This window comes from Fusarium vanettenii, assembly GCF_000151355.1.
Source record: "Fusarium vanettenii 77-13-4 chromosome 2 genomic scaffold NECHAsca_26_chr2_2_0, whole genome shotgun sequence".
In the NCBI taxonomy this organism is placed as follows: domain Eukaryota; kingdom Fungi; phylum Ascomycota; class Sordariomycetes; order Hypocreales; family Nectriaceae; genus Fusarium; species Fusarium vanettenii.
This window is the reverse complement of record NW_003315859.1, coordinates 351435-369046: the sequence shown is the minus strand read 5'-3', so window position 1 is coordinate 369046 and position 17612 is coordinate 351435. Positions and strand designations below refer to the sequence as shown.

The 17612-nt window shown below is 49.8% G+C and overlaps 7 protein-coding genes across 7 annotated transcripts; 3 read left to right on the top strand and 4 right to left on the bottom strand.

The window, feature by feature from the left end:
• Positions 1–168: 168 nt before the first annotated feature.
• NECHADRAFT_5986 (uncharacterized protein) lies at positions 169–897 on the top strand (the record flags this gene model as incomplete). The annotated part of the gene is made up of 1 exon (XM_003044032.1): positions 169–897. A coding segment is annotated over one exon (729 nt), but the record flags the coding sequence as incomplete, so codon positions are not given.
• Positions 898–1289: 392 nt separating this feature from the next.
• Positions 1290–1836, bottom strand: NECHADRAFT_77044 (uncharacterized protein; the record flags this gene model as incomplete). Its single annotated transcript, XM_003043925.1, has 2 exons — positions 1290–1603; positions 1800–1836. 2 exons carry the CDS (start codon positions 1834–1836, stop codon positions 1290–1292), a joined length of 351 nt encoding a protein of 116 aa, XP_003043971.1.
• An 891-nt stretch (positions 1837–2727) lies between these two features.
• Positions 2728–7349, top strand: NECHADRAFT_34427 (uncharacterized protein; the record flags this gene model as incomplete). Its single annotated transcript, XM_003044031.1, has 6 exons — positions 2728–3422; positions 3482–3649; positions 3706–4656; positions 4708–5581; positions 5636–6026; positions 6100–7349. The coding sequence occupies 6 exons, from the start codon at positions 2728–2730 to the stop codon at positions 7347–7349; spliced, it is 4329 nt and encodes a 1442-aa protein (XP_003044077.1).
• Positions 7350–7979: 630 nt separating this feature from the next.
• NECHADRAFT_66940 (uncharacterized protein) lies at positions 7980–9230 on the bottom strand (the record flags this gene model as incomplete). The annotated part of the gene is made up of 4 exons (XM_003043924.1): positions 8874–9230; positions 8489–8821; positions 8169–8438; positions 7980–8114 (listed from the first exon to the last, which is right to left on the bottom strand). Exons 1-4 carry the CDS (start codon positions 9159–9161, stop codon positions 7980–7982), a joined length of 1026 nt encoding a protein of 341 aa, XP_003043970.1. The 5' UTR covers positions 9162–9230.
• A 1282-nt stretch (positions 9231–10512) lies between these two features.
• On the top strand, positions 10513–11949 carry NECHADRAFT_77041 (uncharacterized protein; the record flags this gene model as incomplete). The annotated part of the gene is made up of 6 exons (XM_003044030.1): positions 10513–10626; positions 10685–10999; positions 11069–11374; positions 11429–11516; positions 11567–11680; positions 11849–11949. 6 exons carry the CDS (start codon positions 10513–10515, stop codon positions 11947–11949), a joined length of 1038 nt encoding a protein of 345 aa, XP_003044076.1.
• Positions 11950–12903: 954 nt separating this feature from the next.
• Positions 12904–16357, bottom strand: NECHADRAFT_77040 (uncharacterized protein; the record flags this gene model as incomplete). The annotated part of the gene is made up of 3 exons (XM_003043923.1): positions 12904–13597; positions 13862–16149; positions 16310–16357. The coding sequence occupies 3 exons, from the start codon at positions 16355–16357 to the stop codon at positions 12904–12906; spliced, it is 3030 nt and encodes a 1009-aa protein (XP_003043969.1).
• A 468-nt stretch (positions 16358–16825) lies between these two features.
• NECHADRAFT_34722 (uncharacterized protein) lies at positions 16826–17494 on the bottom strand (the record flags this gene model as incomplete). The annotated part of the gene is made up of 3 exons (XM_003043922.1): positions 16826–16925; positions 16972–17209; positions 17257–17494. The coding sequence occupies 3 exons, from the start codon at positions 17492–17494 to the stop codon at positions 16826–16828; spliced, it is 576 nt and encodes a 191-aa protein (XP_003043968.1).
• Positions 17495–17612: the final 118 nt, after the last annotated feature.

Sequence of the window (17612 nt, the reverse complement as noted above, 5' to 3'; positions counted from 1 at the left end):
GCAAGAAGTCGTGTCGGCAAAACGCCAAACCTCGAAAACAAAAGTGCACGGCGTCAAGGCAAAGTCACACCACAACCACCAAAGCCGAAGGCAAGAGCTGAGAGTTCCGAAGATAGTGCATTGCCAAGCAATGAGCAAACTCCTGTCGAAGTTAAAGAGCAATCATCCGACGCAACAAAATCCTCGCCATTTCCTGATTTCCTTCGCCCCACTCCAAGGGAGTGCAAGACGGCTCACGACATTCTTGAAGGCCTTCACGGAGATGCCGTCCGTGAGGTATTCACGGCTCCAGACGCACCATGTGAGGACTATCCTTACGCCATGGACGCACTGGTGGTCGCAGCCCTGAGCCAAGCTACAAGCTGGTCAAACGCGACGAGGGCAATGCAAAGCATGAAAGAGATCTATGGGTCGCCGTTCGCGTACTCATCCATCGTCAAGGGCGGCAACGATAAGCTCGTGGACGCCCTCCGACCGGGTGGCATGCAAAACCGCAAGGCCAAGATCTTGATGACCCTACTTAAAGACGTCGAAGCCAAGTACGGAAAATGGGACTTGCAGCATTTATTTACCAAGACTGACGACGACGAAGTCATTGATGAAGTCACCAAGTTCTGGGGGATTGGACCAAAATGTGCACACTGTCTCCTCAGCATCTGTCTCAAAAGGGACGTGTTTGCTGTCGATACTCATATATATCGGCTGTCTGGACTCTGGGGATGGAGACCAGCCAAAGCGACCAAATTGACGGCGCAGGCTCATCTGGACGCTAGGATACCGAATGAGCTCAAGTTTCCGCTGCATTATCTCATGATATCGCATGGGAGCTCATGCCCAAAGTGTCGTGGAAATGGAAATCCGCGAGGGCATTGCAAATTTGAGGAACTGCTCAACAAGGATAGCTAGGCTCCCATGCCAGCCGGGTTACGGGTCCTCCACGGCCGAGAGACATAAGCGAGGCCGTTTATCTCCGCCCCCTGCCTCACACGGTGATAACTCAATAAAGATAATTAATTGGCTACAATAAAAGTCTCTGCTATTTCATCTACTAAATCCTCGTTGGGTTCATGCCATGGCAGCCTAGAATGTCGATCTTCTCGGCCTGACTGCGTAGGTGCGTAGGGAAACAATCCGAACTGTGAGAAAAGAAATCATCTCGGCCACTACATTGCCATTATCCGAGGAGAAATTTCTTGTCGTTCACAGAAGGCAAGCTTTTTGCAAAGTTTCCTCTAAGAGGCGGCTTTCTCCTTCAACTCTTTATCTAAAACTTCGGCGGCCAATATGGACTACAGAACATCCTCGCCCGTGATTTCTTGATCGCAAATAATCAAGTCATCACTCGGTTCGTAGGCACTCCTGCCATAGGCCCAGTAACTGCCAAGAAGAAAGATGATCAAAGCTCCAGCGACAGCAGACGCCCAGTTCATGTTCTCGGCCGTGATCGGGTTGCTGGGTGGTAGACAAAGAAGAATGAACTGCATGATGATGGACACCGAGTTGAACCAAGCGAGTCCAAGGCTCAGTGATCGTGGCAGCTTGAACCATCCTTTGTTTCCCAGGTAGCGTCCACCCGTCAGGATGTACCACCCAGAAAAGGGAACTGCGATAGTATTAGCAAGTATCTAAACATGATGGGAAGTGTCTTATGTTGCTGATCGAATGAGTTGATCAATTGATGACGATAGAGATTCCGTTTCTGCTGGCGAGCGTGTCTTTGCCCTCCTGGTTGAAGGGGCTGTGTCATGACTGGGAGCTTTGAGCCAACATTCTTTGCAGGTTCGCCTTTGGAGACTTACGTTCGTATCCGGACTTGACAAATTCTTTCCCAGTCATCATCTTCCATGGCTTAAAGTTCTGCCTCTCGCAAGGCACGCCTTGACGGACACAATGCGTGCAACGAGGCTTCCGCTGATCACACTTGGGGCGGGTGACCACTCATGGTATAAGGATGGACCAAGAAGATAAACTTTCTCTTGGTTCGTACACATTGAGCGCCTTCGCCGGGTTTTCGAGTGATCATTGTAGATGTATCTGCATGAGCGTCGCGACTCTTCCCTCGACAAAGGAGCCAGCCCCCGACCGAGGATAGAGACGACGAGGAGATAGGCAAGCTAAGTGTCACTTTGAGCTTCACCCCTTTTTCATTTTCACAGCTCCCTCTTCAATCGACGCGTGACCGACTCGTCACCAAATCGGCTCCGGCATTAAGAAGGAGTGAGATGATTGCAATTACCGCAATCCCCTGGCCCATTGGGGCTCTGCTTATGCCCGGTAAGGCTGAAATTACCCCATATGGCGCGGCTCGGCCTTAATCTGCCCGCGTCAGCCCACATTCTTTAGCCCGTGGTTTTACGGCCGAGACGCGTCTAAAGAAAAGCCGGACCGTCTATCTCCGCTTCCCTTTACATCACGAATGGGTAAATCTATAGCGTATAATAATTGTTTAATACGACTATTAAATGCTTCTGTTCCTCATTATGTGCCTCAGTCCGTACCACAACAGTCGGCAGTTAACCATTGCGATCACCACTGCTCAGTGAGACCAGCCGACTCCCGACATTGCTTTAGCTTTGGACTGGCCCGTTGATCTGGAAAGGTACAATGCCGGAACCTTTGGGCAAACCGCCGTTGAAAGATGTTGGCAACTTTCCTCTACCGGGAACTGCTTCAACTCTTTCCGGCTCTACCACTCCCAATGACCTCGAGAAGCTCGCACGCACATCAATGGATCGCGACCCAGACACTGGAAGCATCAACATGAATCAAAGACACTCCATCGTTCAGGAACTAGCTCGGCAGTATACGAAACAGTCCGCGATCTCTGTCGGCGATTCATCCTCTATCTTTGCCAGCACCGACCCCGACTCCCCCCTGAACCCTCGTGGTGACAAGTTCAACGCACGAACTTGGGCCAAGACAGTCGCCAAAGCAGCTGGCGACCGAGGCCAAGGCTTTCGTCGTGTTGGACTGTGTTTCCAAAACGTCAATGCCTTTGGATATGGCACACCGACTGACTTTCAAAAGGATGTGGGCAATGTCTGGTTGGCGTTGCCGGCCATGACGCGCCGCCTGTTCTCCAAGACAGCTGGCCAAACCCGCATTGACATTCTTCGACAATTCGACGGTCTTATTCGTCCTGGGGAGATGTGTGTTGTCTTAGGACCGCCTGGTTCAGGTTGCTCGACGTTTCTCAAGACCATTTCAGGCGAGACCAATGGCATTTACATCAACAAAGAGAATGCCTACTTCAACTACCAGGGTATTCCAGCTGACGAGATGCACACCGCGCACCGAGGTGATGCAATATACACTGCCGAGGTCGATGTGCACTTTCCGCAGATGACGGTTGGCGAGACTTTGACTTTTGCTTCTCGTGCTCGCTGTCCAAGGGATCTACCCGAGGGCGTGACTCGCAACCAGTAAGAGAACTCCCTTGTCTTCACTACCTGCAACTGCGATCTAACATGGAACCTGGCAGATACTGCGAACACTATAGAGATGTAGTTATGGCTATGTACGGCATCAGCCACACTATCAACACCAAGGTTGGAAACGACTTTGAGAGAGGCGTGTCTGGAGGCGAACGCAAGCGAGTCACCATCGCCGAGGCGACTCTTTCGAACGCGCCTTTCCAATGCTGGGACAAGTACGTCGGGGCTTGTCTTTTAACAAAACCTAATTATGCTAACTATTTCTCAACAGTTCAACCCGCGGTCTCGACTCTGGCAATGCTATCGAGTTCTGCAAGACCCTGCGCCTCCAGTCAGAGCTCTTTGGCCAAACCTGCGCCGTCTCGATTTACCAAGCCCCGCAAAGCGCCTACGACCTTTTCGACAAAGCGACTGTCCTATATGAAGGGAGGCAGATCTACTTTGGCCCAGCATCCAAGGCCAAGGAATATTTCGTCAACCTCGGATTCGAATGCCCAGCTCGTCAGACCACTCCCGACTTTCTCACTTCCATGACATCGCCGACGGAACGCATTCCTCGCGCCGAATGTAATCCACCACGAACACCCGATGAGTTTGCAGCAGCTTGGAAGGCAAGCCAAGAGTACAAAGCTTTGCAAGTAGAGATCGAAGAATACAAGACCCAGCACCCTCTCAACGGACCCGACGCCGAGACTTACAGACAACTCAAAAAGTCAGCTCAATCCAAGGGTCAACGTCTCAACTCGCCATACATCTTAACCTACTCTCAACAAGTCCAGCTCTGTCTCTGGCGCGGATTCAAGAGACTCATCGCGGATCCTTGGATGACTGTCGGAATGCTCATTGCAAACCTGGTCCTCGGCCTTATCGTCTCTTCTTTGTTTTACAACATGCAAATGGACACCGGTTCATTCTTTACTCGCGGTTGCGTCCTTTTTGTGTCTATTCTCTTCAACGCTTTCGCTTCGGCCCTCGAGATCATGACGCTCTATGACCAGCGACCCATTGTGGAAAAGCATTCTCGGTATGCATTTTATCATCCGTCCGCTGAGGCATATGCTTCTGTTCTCGTCGATCTCCCATATAAGGTCCTCAACGCGATTGTCTTCAACCTGGTCTTTTACTTCATGACCAACCTCCGTCGAGAGCCTGGTCCTTTCTTTTTCTACCTGTTTGTGGTATTTCTCATCGTCATGGCCATGTCTGGCGTCTTCAGATCAATGTGAGTTTACTTCAAGGTCCAGGATTCGAGCAAGTACTAACACAGTAACAGCGCCTCCATGTCACGCACCGTGTACGAAGCCGAGATTCCTTCTGCAGTTCTACTCATTGCCCTGATTGTCTTTACCGGCTTTGTCATCCCCGTCGATTACATGCTCGACTGGTGTCGATGGATCAACTACCTGAATCCTGTGGCCTACGGCTTCGAGTCGCTTATGGTCAACGAGTTCCATAACCGAGACTTCAAGTGTTCGAGTTACATCCCAGACTACGCCGATGCCCACTCAAGCTCTGTGGCATGTAACGCTATTGGTGCCATCCCAGGCCAGGCCTATGTCAACGGAGACGCCTACATCAACTCGGCATACAGCTACTATCACGCCCACAAGTGGAGAAACGTCGGTGTTGTGATTGCCATGATCATCTTCAATCACGCCGTCTACTTTATCGCCACCGAGTATATCACGGCCAAGAAGTCCAAGGGCGAAGTCCTCGTTTTCCGCAAAGGCTTTATCCCGCCAAGCTCCGTCAATGCCAGCAACGACATCGAAAAGTCGACTTCTAATTTTCTAACTGTCGTGAGAAAGCCCGACAACAACACCCTCAACACCAAGGGAGCCTTCCAAGGTTCGGTCAGCGTCTTCCACTGGAACAACGTCTGCTACGACATAAAGGTCAAGAAGCAGCCTCGTCGCATTTTGGATCACGTGGATGGTTGGGTCAAACCCGGCACGCTCACGGCCTTGATGGGAGTTTCAGGCGCGGGAAAAACTTCGTTGTTGGATTGCTTGGCTGATCGAGTTGGTACGGGTGTTATCACCGGGGAGATGCTGGTGGACGGAAAGATGCGTGACCATAGCTTTCAGCGCAAGACGGGCTATGTTCAGCAGCAAGATTTGCATCTTGAGACCAGTACCGTTCGAGAGGTAAGTCGACACAACCGCTGAGATTCCGAAGTCATTTCTAACCTAACTGTACAGGCCTTGGAATTCTCTGCTCTCCTCCGTCAACCGGCCAGCACGCCTAAGAAGGAGAAGCTAGCGTACGTGGACGAAGTGATCCGCCTCCTCGACATGGAAGAGTATGCCGATGCGGTTGTCGGCGTTTTGGGCGAAGGTCTCAACGTCGAGCAACGCAAGCGTTTAACCATTGGCGTTGAACTTGCCGCGAAGCCGCCTCTCCTTCTCTTCGTCGACGAGCCAACATCAGGTCTCGACTCACAGACCAGCTGGGCTGTCTTGGATCTGCTCGAGAAGCTATCAAAAGCCGGTCAGAGCATCCTCTGCACGATTCATCAACCTTCTGCTATCCTGTTTCAGCGATTTGATCGTCTTCTCTTTCTTTCCAAGAACGGCCGCACTGTTTACTTTGGTAAGTGATGCCTTGTTTCTTGGGCACTCCTCTGTCCAGCCGCCGATTTGTGAAGAAACACTAACATTTCTAGGCGACATTGGTGACCACTCCAAGATCCTCACCGACTACTTTGAGCGAAACGGCGCCCCGGCTTGTCACCCCGGAGAGAACCCAGCTGAATGGATGCTCGAAGTCACTGGAGATGCCCCAGGAAGTCAATCCGACACTGACTGGCACCAAATCTGGCGCTCCAGCCCAGAGTATCAAGCCGTTCAGGACGAATTAGCTCGCCTGCGGTCTCTCGGCGCTGAACAATCATCCAACGACGCTCACGACCCTGCCTCTTATATCGAATTCGCTGCACCTCTCTCGGACCAATTCTTCATCGTCATCCGCCGCGTTTTCCAACAATACTGGCGCACGCCGACCTACATCTACTCAAAGTTCATCCTCTGCATCTCCGTCAGCTTGTTCATTGGCCTCGTGTTCCTCAACGCCCCTCTCACAATCCAAGGTCTTCAAAACCAGATGTTTGCTCTTTTTGAGTTCTGCAGCATCCTGGGACAACTAGTGCAGCAACAGCTACCGCATTTCGTTACGCAACGAAACCTCTATGAGGTCCGTGAACGTCCTTCAAAGACGTATTCTTGGAAGATCTTCATGTTCAGTCAGATCATTGTCGAAATCCCCTGGAATATTCTGGCTTCCGTCTTTATGTGGGCGTTCATTTACTTTCCGGTTGGAATGTATAAGAACGCCGACGTAGCCGGCCAAAGCCCAGAGAGAGGTGCCTTGTCTTGGCTTCTCTTCCTCCAATTTCTTTTGTTCACCTGTACATTTGCCAACATGTGCATTTCCTTTACTGATTCGGCTGAAGGCGGAGGCAGTGCTGCGAACCTGCTCTTCATGCTTGTCTTCTTCTTCTGTGGCGTCTTGGCCTCACCTACCTCGATGCCTGGTTTCTGGATTTTCCTCTATAGAGTCTCGCCTCTGAATTATTGGATCTCGGCCGTCTTGTCCACCGGAATCGCCAACGTGGACATTACATGCGCAGCCAACGAGTATACCACCATCATCCCACCTGCGAACCAGACTTGTGGCGACTATATGGCCAAGTACATGTCAACCATGGGAGGTTACTTGTTGGATCCAGAAGCTACAAGCGATTGCAAGTACTGTAAGATGAAGGAGACCAACAGCTACTTGGCAGGCATCAGCTCTCACTACGATGAGAGATGGCGCAATTTCGGCATTGGCTGGGCTTACATTGTTTTCAACGTCATTGCTGCCTTGGTTCTATACTATTTGGTTCGAATGCCCAAGAGGAACAAGAAGCTCTAGACTACTGTTGGGTCGAAGGGGTGGGGGAACGGGGATGAATCCTCAACACTTACTTTCACTTATGTAACTTAGATAATGGGATTGGACTCTCGCCTGTGACTTACTGAGGAAGGAAAATTTCTTTTTAGTAGATATTTAGAGACTAATAAGGTGGTAATGCGGAGGTGACGGACGTAGAAAGGTGTAGATGCTGTGTAAGTAGCTTGGCTGGGAAGGTATGAAATCGCAACTCGGATAAAACAAATTCCCACAGGAACTGACATACTATGTGAGAGATGGAATAGTGTGGCTCCCGAGGTCTTTCAGAAATTATACTTGATCGCTTGCAATTGCCAATTATGCCATTGAAAATCGTTTTCCGTCAGCATTGAGTCTAAGCGCGTAGGCCATCCTGGCAGACACACAGATGAGTTGGAGATTCATAAGATTAAGGTTATATCCGGTGGTTAAGAGAAAAGACTTGAACTAAGATAGATAGTCAACATGAATAGCGTTTGGAAACGACACATTGAATATAGCTAAGTTGGATAACTTGGGCTTAGTAAACTGTGATGACACTTGTAGAAACAAGGCTAATGGCACTTCATGCCGACCTGTGAGTCACAAGAAGGTAAGAAGCCGATACCCAGCCTACTTCAAAACATTTTTAGTCCAAGCATGCCTTGTTTCTCGATTCTCCCAAATTGGCGAAGACGGAGTTATCTGTTTCAAACGCTCCAACGCGGCACGAATCCCGTCCTTATCCACATCTTTTCCTTCGTAGTACTCGTGCATTGCATCAATCAGATAGAAATCATCGGCTATCTCAGGCCAATCTACTGACGACCGATATGATGTTGGCGGCTTGGTCGGGCTGATGAGCCGTTCGTACTTGTCGCGAAAGATGTGGTAGTGCGTCGTTGCATCCCAAGCATCCCAGCGCCAGCGGTTCTCCGAGGTGGCTCTGATGGGGAGTGGGTTCTCTATCGCAGCGGATTCATCCTTTCCGCCGAGTAGAAATACCATGAGTCTCCCAAACTGCTCTGTTGTGGGGGGGAATAGAGTATAAGGACCCCCTCGACGTCCTGCATGGAGGTACACTTCCCTACACTATCGTGGTGTCAGCATATATGTTCAAGGAACCGCCGAGCACATAGTACCTCAGTTTCCGACTCTCCTCTATCGAATAGTACCACCCCTCCAAATATCTTGGCCTCAGCCCAGTAGGCTACGACATCAGCGACCCCGTTCGGGTACTGTTCAACGGCCGTGTAAAATGCGTGGCAGAAGGCGGTGGGATATCGAAAAGAGTCCCACCGCGTCATATCCCGTGGCTGATTTATCCATTTTTCGTATTCACAGTGTTTGTGGCTTACTCCGTCAAGCTGATATACGTGAACCGCAATTTGATGACATGACACTGCGAGGAGCTCAACGAGGCGAAGATGAAAGGGCATTGAGCCAAATGCCGTCTCTGCAAAGGCATTAAGCAACTAAGAGCGAGTTTAGCCTTCATTCAACGTGGGAAGTGTGAGGTAGACTCGCAGGTAATTTAAAGCGCAATCTCGTAACCGGAAAATTTGATTGAAGCTCCCGAGCTCTCTCGATCATGCCCGGGCAAAGTTCATCATGTTGATATGCCGGATGCCCATCCTGTGGCCAGTGAAATTCTACATATGAGCGTCTAACGGGAAGTCCATCAATAATTTCAGCAAACGTGTGTTCCGCTAGGCCTGTCTTCAACACCCGCATCAGAGCTTGCTCGAAACCTTGACGATGACCTCCTTCCAGAAACTCAACATTGAAGTACTCGACTGATTCGCCAAAAGCCATTTCAAGAGCTGCCAAAGGGGTACAGGGAGAAAGAGGGAAAGGGAGAGAGAGAGAGAAAACTGTCGTGCAAAACACCCATATTAGCCAATTGAGCCGAGAAAATGGTGGTCGAAACAGCGTAATGCGGCTTCCAGACAGCGAACCAATAATAATGAAAGAAAAATGAGAGGAGCTGAGAGATGACGCGGATCAGCCCACTGGAGTTCGGATCTGCGGGAATATGAGGAGAAAAGGAGGCTCGGTCAAAACCTCCGCATCTGCTCGCCCTTTTAAGGACTTACAGACACAGCAGAGGGTCAAGAGTCAGGCGCTGTTGTGCAATGCGCCTTTCGTAGTTGCAAATAGCTAAGTAACAGTTCAGGGAGACTTATCTAGTCACTTTCAATGTCCTGCTCGGTTCTTTACACTGGATGTGGCAACTGTTTTATAAACATTGACTGGTCACTGTGGGTCAAGGAATTCGCTAATTAGGCCTAAAATGTCCAACCTTCTGGCTGAAATCAGGTTCCACGGGTGGCCAGCCCGAAACTGTGGTGATACCTGCTTCACGTTTTGATTGGTTGAAACTTCAGGTACTCTATTTCTGGCGATACCTTCATTTACTTTGCTGACCTCGATGATGTGTACGACCGGATGACATTGGGAACAACTGGCTAGTTTCAGAGTCATAGTTCTTGCTAGAGGTTTCCATGGCAGCAAGTACTATACTTACAGGTCCACGTGTTCCAAAATCGATTTCTCTAATGGAAATCACTGGACAACCAATTGAGGCCCCCAAGGTCTGTTGATTACATAGCGGCCCAACTGAACCATGGATGAAACACCCACGTGTACATGATCTACGTATTTTAGCAGTATCGATAGTCAAATAAGAGTATGGGAATATACGCAATAAAACGAGGTGCCGACCTATTACGGGGTGCCAAGATACTGTACAGGCTATTTACATATGCTTGTCCTAGTCACATCATCGGCTGCGGTGCAGTACCTTGTATTTTGAAACAAGCATGGTGATGGGAAGGGTCCTGAAGCCCTATGATTACTAGACGACGGCATTAATCCGTTGCACAAGCTTGCGGAATTGTGTCTCTGGCATACCCAAGTCACCAGGCTTGAACCTGAGTGCATGGTATTTTTAGCGAAGTGAAGCGGTGCTCGTGGTTGGCCCTCAATATCTCTACTCCATACCTACCTCATAATTCAACGGTAATTCGGATTATTGAGGCCAGCGTTGGGCTCGAGGAATTTCTACGCCTACTTAACTTTCCAGAATTCCTTTGATTCCAAACCAAACGTCTGCCTTCTGTGAAGTCTCGTTGCATGTCCCTTTTCTCCTTTTCCTTTTCCTACCATGAGTAACCCTATGCCTCGGGACTTCACAGTAAATGGGATTAAACGTTTCGGTATCACTCTTGCAGGCCCACCAAGTGAGCCCCTGCAGGAGAATACGGAGGAGTATACCGCGGTAAGCTTGGCAAGCCCAATACCCCCGACACCTCCCAACACTTGCTTATTCTCAGCAGCTGGCGTTTGCTATCCATGTCGGTATCTCCATTCTTGAAAAGGCTGCCGGCCGTCAAACCATGACGAGCCTTGGAACGGCGCTGGTTCAAGCATGGCTCCTTGGCGGGAATGGCTTCCGATTCCATGGAGACCAGGATCAAATGGCTGAATATGTGAACGAGTTCCTCCACGCCATTCGGGGCAACTTCCCTCGTGTCATCTTGGACAGCCTTGGTCCTGACGTGATTGCTGAAGCGAGGCGCATCCAATGTCAGGATCACAGCTTTTCCCAGTATAACCCCAAGAGAGCTGGCGGGATCTATTACAGTCGTTCAGTATGTAGTTCAGGGTCCAGTTACGAATGTATTCACGCTGATGGCCCCCAATACTGATTCATCCCTTAGCGAGTCTCCCAGATGGCGTCAGCTGCCCGAGAGGCCAACGATACAAGCCCTCACGGCAGGAAAATGGCCGCTCGCTTTAAGACATTTCTATTTATGTTTGCTATAGCCACTGCCCACGAGATTACCCACCTTTTTGTCGGATACCTAGCCCAAGGACAGGATACTACACAGTCATACACACCGCCAACCCTGTCGTATTTGAACTATGCCGGACCCAGCTGGGGTGAGTCAGGACGCTGGCTGGAGAGCCATTTGTTTGGCGGCTCAATTGAATTCTATAGAAACATTTCGGATGACGATGGTCAAGTATGTTGAGCTTTGAAGATTCTATTGCGATTCCCTTAAGCTGACTGACAAAAGGCCGGTATTCCATACGTTCTTGATTCAAACGCCCATGCTCGAAAGATTCGTGCAGCTTGCGTCCGCGAACTCGTGACAAGCATTGGAGGTGACCGGGCCACTCCATAATAAGCTTACTTGAACTGACACATCTGAAAGAGTTCCAAACCTTCCCCTTCACTACGACTGGCAGAGCCCTCACGGCCGAGGAGAGGAGGGAGAGGGGCTTACTTAGCATGGGCACAACATACGTTAATGAATCGCAGTCAAGTGGTACGTTCATGCGCTCAAGGTGGGAAGGACTGGCGCCGTTGTATGATATCTCAGCCAGCGAGCTTAGTCGCGTTCCTTTCGAGCCGAGACGGGTCTTGATCAAGATCCGGGTAGCTTAATGTACATAGACTAGACTACAAACTACATAAGAATATGCTTCTTGAACAGAGTCTGTTCTCAAAGCAATATCCACGCAGTGCAAGCCTCGAAAAATCCAGTGCGAGCTGGTACTCATCGATGTGATAGCCATATCTGGGTCTCTTGGATAAACTCAGACAGATTACGATGGTCTCGCACCTTGCAAGAGAGACCGTCAAAAGAGTCACTAAGCTAGGCATCTGGGGGGGGGGTCGATATTCAGCACTCATCAGAGTCCCCCTTTCACTTTCTGTTGATCGATGCCCAGGCCGGAGCCCAAGGACCATTAGGCTGCAAGGTTGTTGGGCAGCCGCGAAGCCTCGCTGCCTTAACCTACTGTGTTTTGTGACATTGGGTTCCCGCTACGGCAAGTATTGGTACGTGTTTGTTTTGTTATTGTTGTTGATGGCCTCTTTCTTAGACGTCATCGATGATAGGAAGCAGCCTCGCCGTTGTGCAACACGGCGTGCAGCGCATCGAAACATGGGCAAATGACAAGAGATAGGCGCCAGACTCGGCGCGAGAAGTGCGACGAGGCGAATAAGGCCATAATTTTGGTCGTTTACCTGCGAGTTATCAGGCTGGCACGCGTATCATTTATTGCCAACCGATGGCCTCAAGGAATATCAGCATTAGGCGCAGTAAACGGTAACCACTCAGTAAGGAAAGGCTCAGATCCATATTCCAGGTGTCGTGCGGAACCATTGCGCGAGATTTTATCGTTTGCTCGTATAATCCTTCGCTTAGATAGCATTTATTTCCAAGTTTTATGTGATCAAACCCCGGGCGATATGGCAGCAGAGAGAAAGGAGCTAAGGGTCAAGTCACGTAAACAATAGAGTCGGGCACATTTGATGGACCTACAGTGTTCAGAACTTCATGTGCACTAGTTCAAGCTCCTTATCTTTATTCCAAAAATTGTCGATCCTGGAAACCTAAGGGAGGCCTCACGCCTCACAGCCTGATTTTCTGGGCAGGCAGTCCTGCGGCCATGTGGTATACATGCTATTGATCCAACTCGGGGTTTCCATAGCTTTGATTATTGCCTAAATGCCTCCGTCTCAAGCGCGAGAGTTAGAGAATAGCTAGACTTGGACAAATTGCCACAAAGTCGTTCCATGCTTGGTCCTCAGCACACTTCCCCCATCTTCCTCGGCCGTAACCATCATCATCTCACTAGACCAGTACGGCATCAACAGTTGATAGCCACCATCAGGGTGATGCCGCGGCACCATCAACTCCCAGTCATTTTGAACCCTAGCAGATGCAATCATGCCGTTGGCGCCGTCGTGCCCCATGTACACCGTGGTCTTTGTGTTGAAAAATCCAATGTAGTTGTGGCTATCGACGCATAGCCAGTGATTGTTGGCATTGGGGTCTTTTTCAATGTCTTGAAGGTAGAGGCCGGTGCTCGTGAGGGTGATTGCACGGTCGGTGCCCTTTTCTATGATCATGTACGTGTTGCCAGGCCAGGGAACCTGGTAGCTGCGGATGTAGCGGGGGTCATCGGCCGCGACGGTGGTTGATGGAGGTGTTAAGACGGAGGCAGCACTTGTTGGAGTCTCCATCTCGGCGTCGTATTGATCCCTTCTGGGATCCATAGTGTTTGAGTCTTGAGGTTTGCGGTTATCGCGTAAATTCTGAGCCTCGTCCTCTTGTTTCATCCCTGAAGGCCGAGAGACGCGATGACAGATGGGCAAATCAAATGGCACGATTAGCCGCTGAACCCCGCACAACAATGAATTTGGCGTTGACAGTATGTGAAAGTGGTCGGCCTCCCTGACACAGTGTCAGTGACGCAGTGCTCAGATTTGGCGATTAAGATTCCATCTAGGTACCAATCCAGTTAGCTACCTTACTGTACCTTGTCTATGGTACATTGTCTCATGTATGGGGATTCAATGCTGCCATGTATTCGCTACTGTATTCTTTGTTATTGTGGCTACTGTCCTCTTTCAGAGAGGTGTGATGCCCAACAACACGAGTACCGAGTCTCCAAGTGACTCTATCGCAAATCCTCATGCCAAGATCACCCTTTCCCACTCTGGCTGTAAGCTGATCCAATCCGTTTCCTCAATAACAGCCACCCCAACCCGACTCCAAATGCCAGAACCAGGGACGCTTTCCTCGATAAGTAACACATTCAACTTCCCTGTCTCCTCAGCCTTGGCAATCTCATACCACCTAGATATAAAGATCAAATCCACAGTCTGCGTCTCAGCTGATTTCAAACTTGACCCATCATCCTCACAGCGGGAATCATCTTGAAAGCTCTGACTGAAATCTGCCTTTAGCTCAAGTACATGATCCTGTACGTGTAGCAAGAGCTTATTTTCCCCAAGTTTGGCTTTTGCAACTGCATGGCTTGTCCAGAAAACAAGACGTCCGATGTCATAAGCCGGCGTGGTCTGTCTCTCTGCCTCGGAGATCCCAATACTCTCCATCTTGGAGATGATCAAGTCGTCAGTAGCAATGGGCCCCTTGACCACACTCTCTCCCTTCCACTTCAAACCAGAATCACCAACCTGCCCCTGCCCCTCAACAAGCCGAACTTCGCCATCACTCAGCAGCCTATAAAATACCAACTCCGCACCCGTTTCTCTCTTAGCCGTCTTTCCCCAGAGCGCATGATTATGCAGAATTGGGCCGATGAGCCCCTTCCAGCCAAGCCATGACCAGCTGGGGTACTTCACCTCCCGAACCTCTCCATCGCCACACACGACTCGATGCATCTCCTCTCGACGACTCGACGTCCCAGACTTCCATGTAATGGCTTGATCAAAAAGCCCTGTTGGGATACCCCAGTGTATCCTTTCCTTATTCAAGTGCTCGTAGCGACGTATAACGCCCAAAAAGGCAGGCAGCACATCAGCAGAGAAGGTGAAATCGCGGAGACTAAACTGTAACGTGTACGTGGCCAGCGCCTCTCTGGAGAACTTGGGATCTCCATCATCCCACTCGTCGTTGCACCCAAAAGCGAGAGATAGAACTCGTGCTTGAGGCTTTGGACCTTCGAGTATCACCTCTTCATCCCACATGGCATCTTCGCAGATCCAAAAGACCTGGTAAGGGGTAAACACCATGATCCGCCTCGACAAGATACGTTCCTGAAACGTCCACCCACGAGTGATCCAAGTGGATCTCTCGAGAGGAGCATTGACGTACAAGCCAGCAGTGGTCGCAAGATGGAATCCTTCCGGAGTTAGACGGGCTGAACGTTTAAAAATGTCGCGTCCTCGACCTGGAAGACCGGAAAGTCCGGATTCTGAATCGTCTCCGCAAGCAGCAATGATTGTGAAGAGAGCTCGCGAGTATACTAGATCCATCCGTGCCGTTTGATGGCTCAGGTCCTTGATATCATCCTGAATGATGCAGAGCGCATCAACCCAGAGATATCGCTCTCCCATCATGGAAGTGAGCCCTATGGCGTCTTCCACCGTTTTGGGGAGATACAGCTCGTCAAGACCATTGGCTTGAGTAAGTCGAGAAAAGTTATCAGATGTGAGGCGTCTTTGGGCCCTTTCTTCCGGCGTCTGACTGGTAGCTCCCCAAACGTAACTGAGAGCAATGTAGCGGCTTTCAGCAGGCAGGTTCACAACCCGCCGCTCTTCAACGTCGATGGCTCTGAACGGCTCAAGCCAACCGTCATCGCTTCCAGCAAGCCAGGCCGGGTTGCAACACTTATCTCCATGCTTCTTCTCGCACTGATCAAGCCAGCCTTTAACGAGGGAAATATCCAAGTACTCGCCAACCTGTCGGCCAGATCCTTGGCGTGAGATGAGTCGGCCCTTCAAATTAAACTCGTCAGGACCATTCTTGGAGTCTTCCTTTGACCAGATGACTTGCAGTCGAACCCAGTCTGTCGCCATGAAGGAGAGAGTACCATAAGGATTCGGCTCCAACGCGAGCAGCAACCGATGAACAAACACGCGATCCTTCCTTTCGGGGACTCTCATGTGCTCAAAGTCTTCTCGAACTTCGCAGAAATACTGAAGCTCAATAGAGCACATGATGTCCTCGCCATCCACAGTGACCTGCATGCCATATTTTTCAACCTCCGAGTCTATCTCTTCCCTTTCATTCTCAGGGAAGGGCCTGCCTGTATAAAAGGTATATGCAAGGTGTTCTTTGGGCGTTCTCCTGTACTGCTCTCTCAGTGAATCGACCATGAGACCGCATACTGGGCACTTTTCTGATCGAGAGATGATGTCTTTGAGGCTTCCGAGGGGTGTGTTAAACCATGGATGATATGGCCGAGGTGTCGTCGTAGGTGCGTAGACTAGCTTTTGATAATCAACAGCGGCGCAAGTGCTGCACAAGTCGTTGTTTGACTGCGTCATCGGAGAAGAAGAGTCTTATTTGTCCAGGACCGTCTATTGTAAAGATAACATTCCCACGAGAGATGCGATAATCCCGCAAGCGTCACATGGGCTAGGCTCTTACTGGTATACCCCAAGTTGGGCGTGGCCAATCATGAGTGTGTAAGCTTACTCTACTGCCTACACCTTGCATGTCCACAGATCCCAGTAAGCCAGGCATGAGATCGAGTCGATTCAGAAGTCATTGTAAACCTGAGAAGTCGATCGCTCTACGTGAATGTGGTAGGGGCATATAGTGTAAGGATAAAATAGGGTTCTGCATAGAGTTCGTGGCCTATGCCCGAGGTTGTGAGTACAAAAAGAGACAGCAACACAGGTGGAATTTCACTGTCGAATCATGGGCAGACAGGGACTCGAACCCTGGACCACTTCCGTAATTGTTATAACAAGACAATTGAAGTATTATTCCACTAAACCACCCGCCCTCGTCACGACGTTTTAATGTCCCCTTATAAGCATCACGAACCAGGGCCCGTGATGTTGATGGTGACACCCTAGAGCCACCAACAGCCCACTTTACATAGGAACCATTTGAACACCATCGCGTAATATTAAATTCTCACCTAATCCAACTTTGTTCTCATCCTCTTGTGTTCAAATTTGCATGTGGTTGCATCTGTTGTACCTATCAGGGTTCATCAATCAGTTCACTCTTCTCGTCCAACCCGGTCCACTTGGGCTTTCCGTCCGGAATATCCACAACTCTTTGCGGATAAAAGATGTGGCATCTAAGTAGAGTCAGCTTGATTATCAAAGAGTTGAATCTATCCTCACTGATTCTCAAAGTTCTCTCGCAACTCGGGAGTGTCCAAGTTCAGCAGAGTCGGAAATAAGAGTACCATGTTTCTCCCCTCGTCCATGATCCAGCTCCCGCATTCATCGCAGCCAACTTTGCATGGAAGAACATGCTCGGATTTCTTTGTTGCAGTCTTGTAGAATCGTAAGCCTTGGACACCATTCTCAAAAGACAAATCCGTCTTCTTTAAGATGGCAGCCCACTGGAAGGGAGCACCTGGCATCAGTCAGCCAAGATGGCAGGATAAGGGGATTATGAGCTACCATGGATCTTTTTGCAGTCGATGCAGTGACAATACTTGGACGCGAGCGGCTTGTCTTTGTTCAACCAGTATTGCACTTTGCCGCAGTGACAGGAGCCATGAACCTTGCGTTCAAAGGAAGCGCGCTCTCTCGTAGCTACGTCCGGCTTTTGATATGGAGGTTGAGTTTCCCATCCTTTGTCATTGTCTGAATTGAAGGAATGCTGGTGATTCTTCATGTGGTATTCGTCGGAGGCCATCTTTTCAGGATTTCACCACTCGGTGGACAATTCCAAAAAAACCATTGAGAGAAGAGAAGTGATGCTTTATTCAAGGGACTAGGAAAAGATATAGCATGGTCGGAGGTCTTCTAAGTTT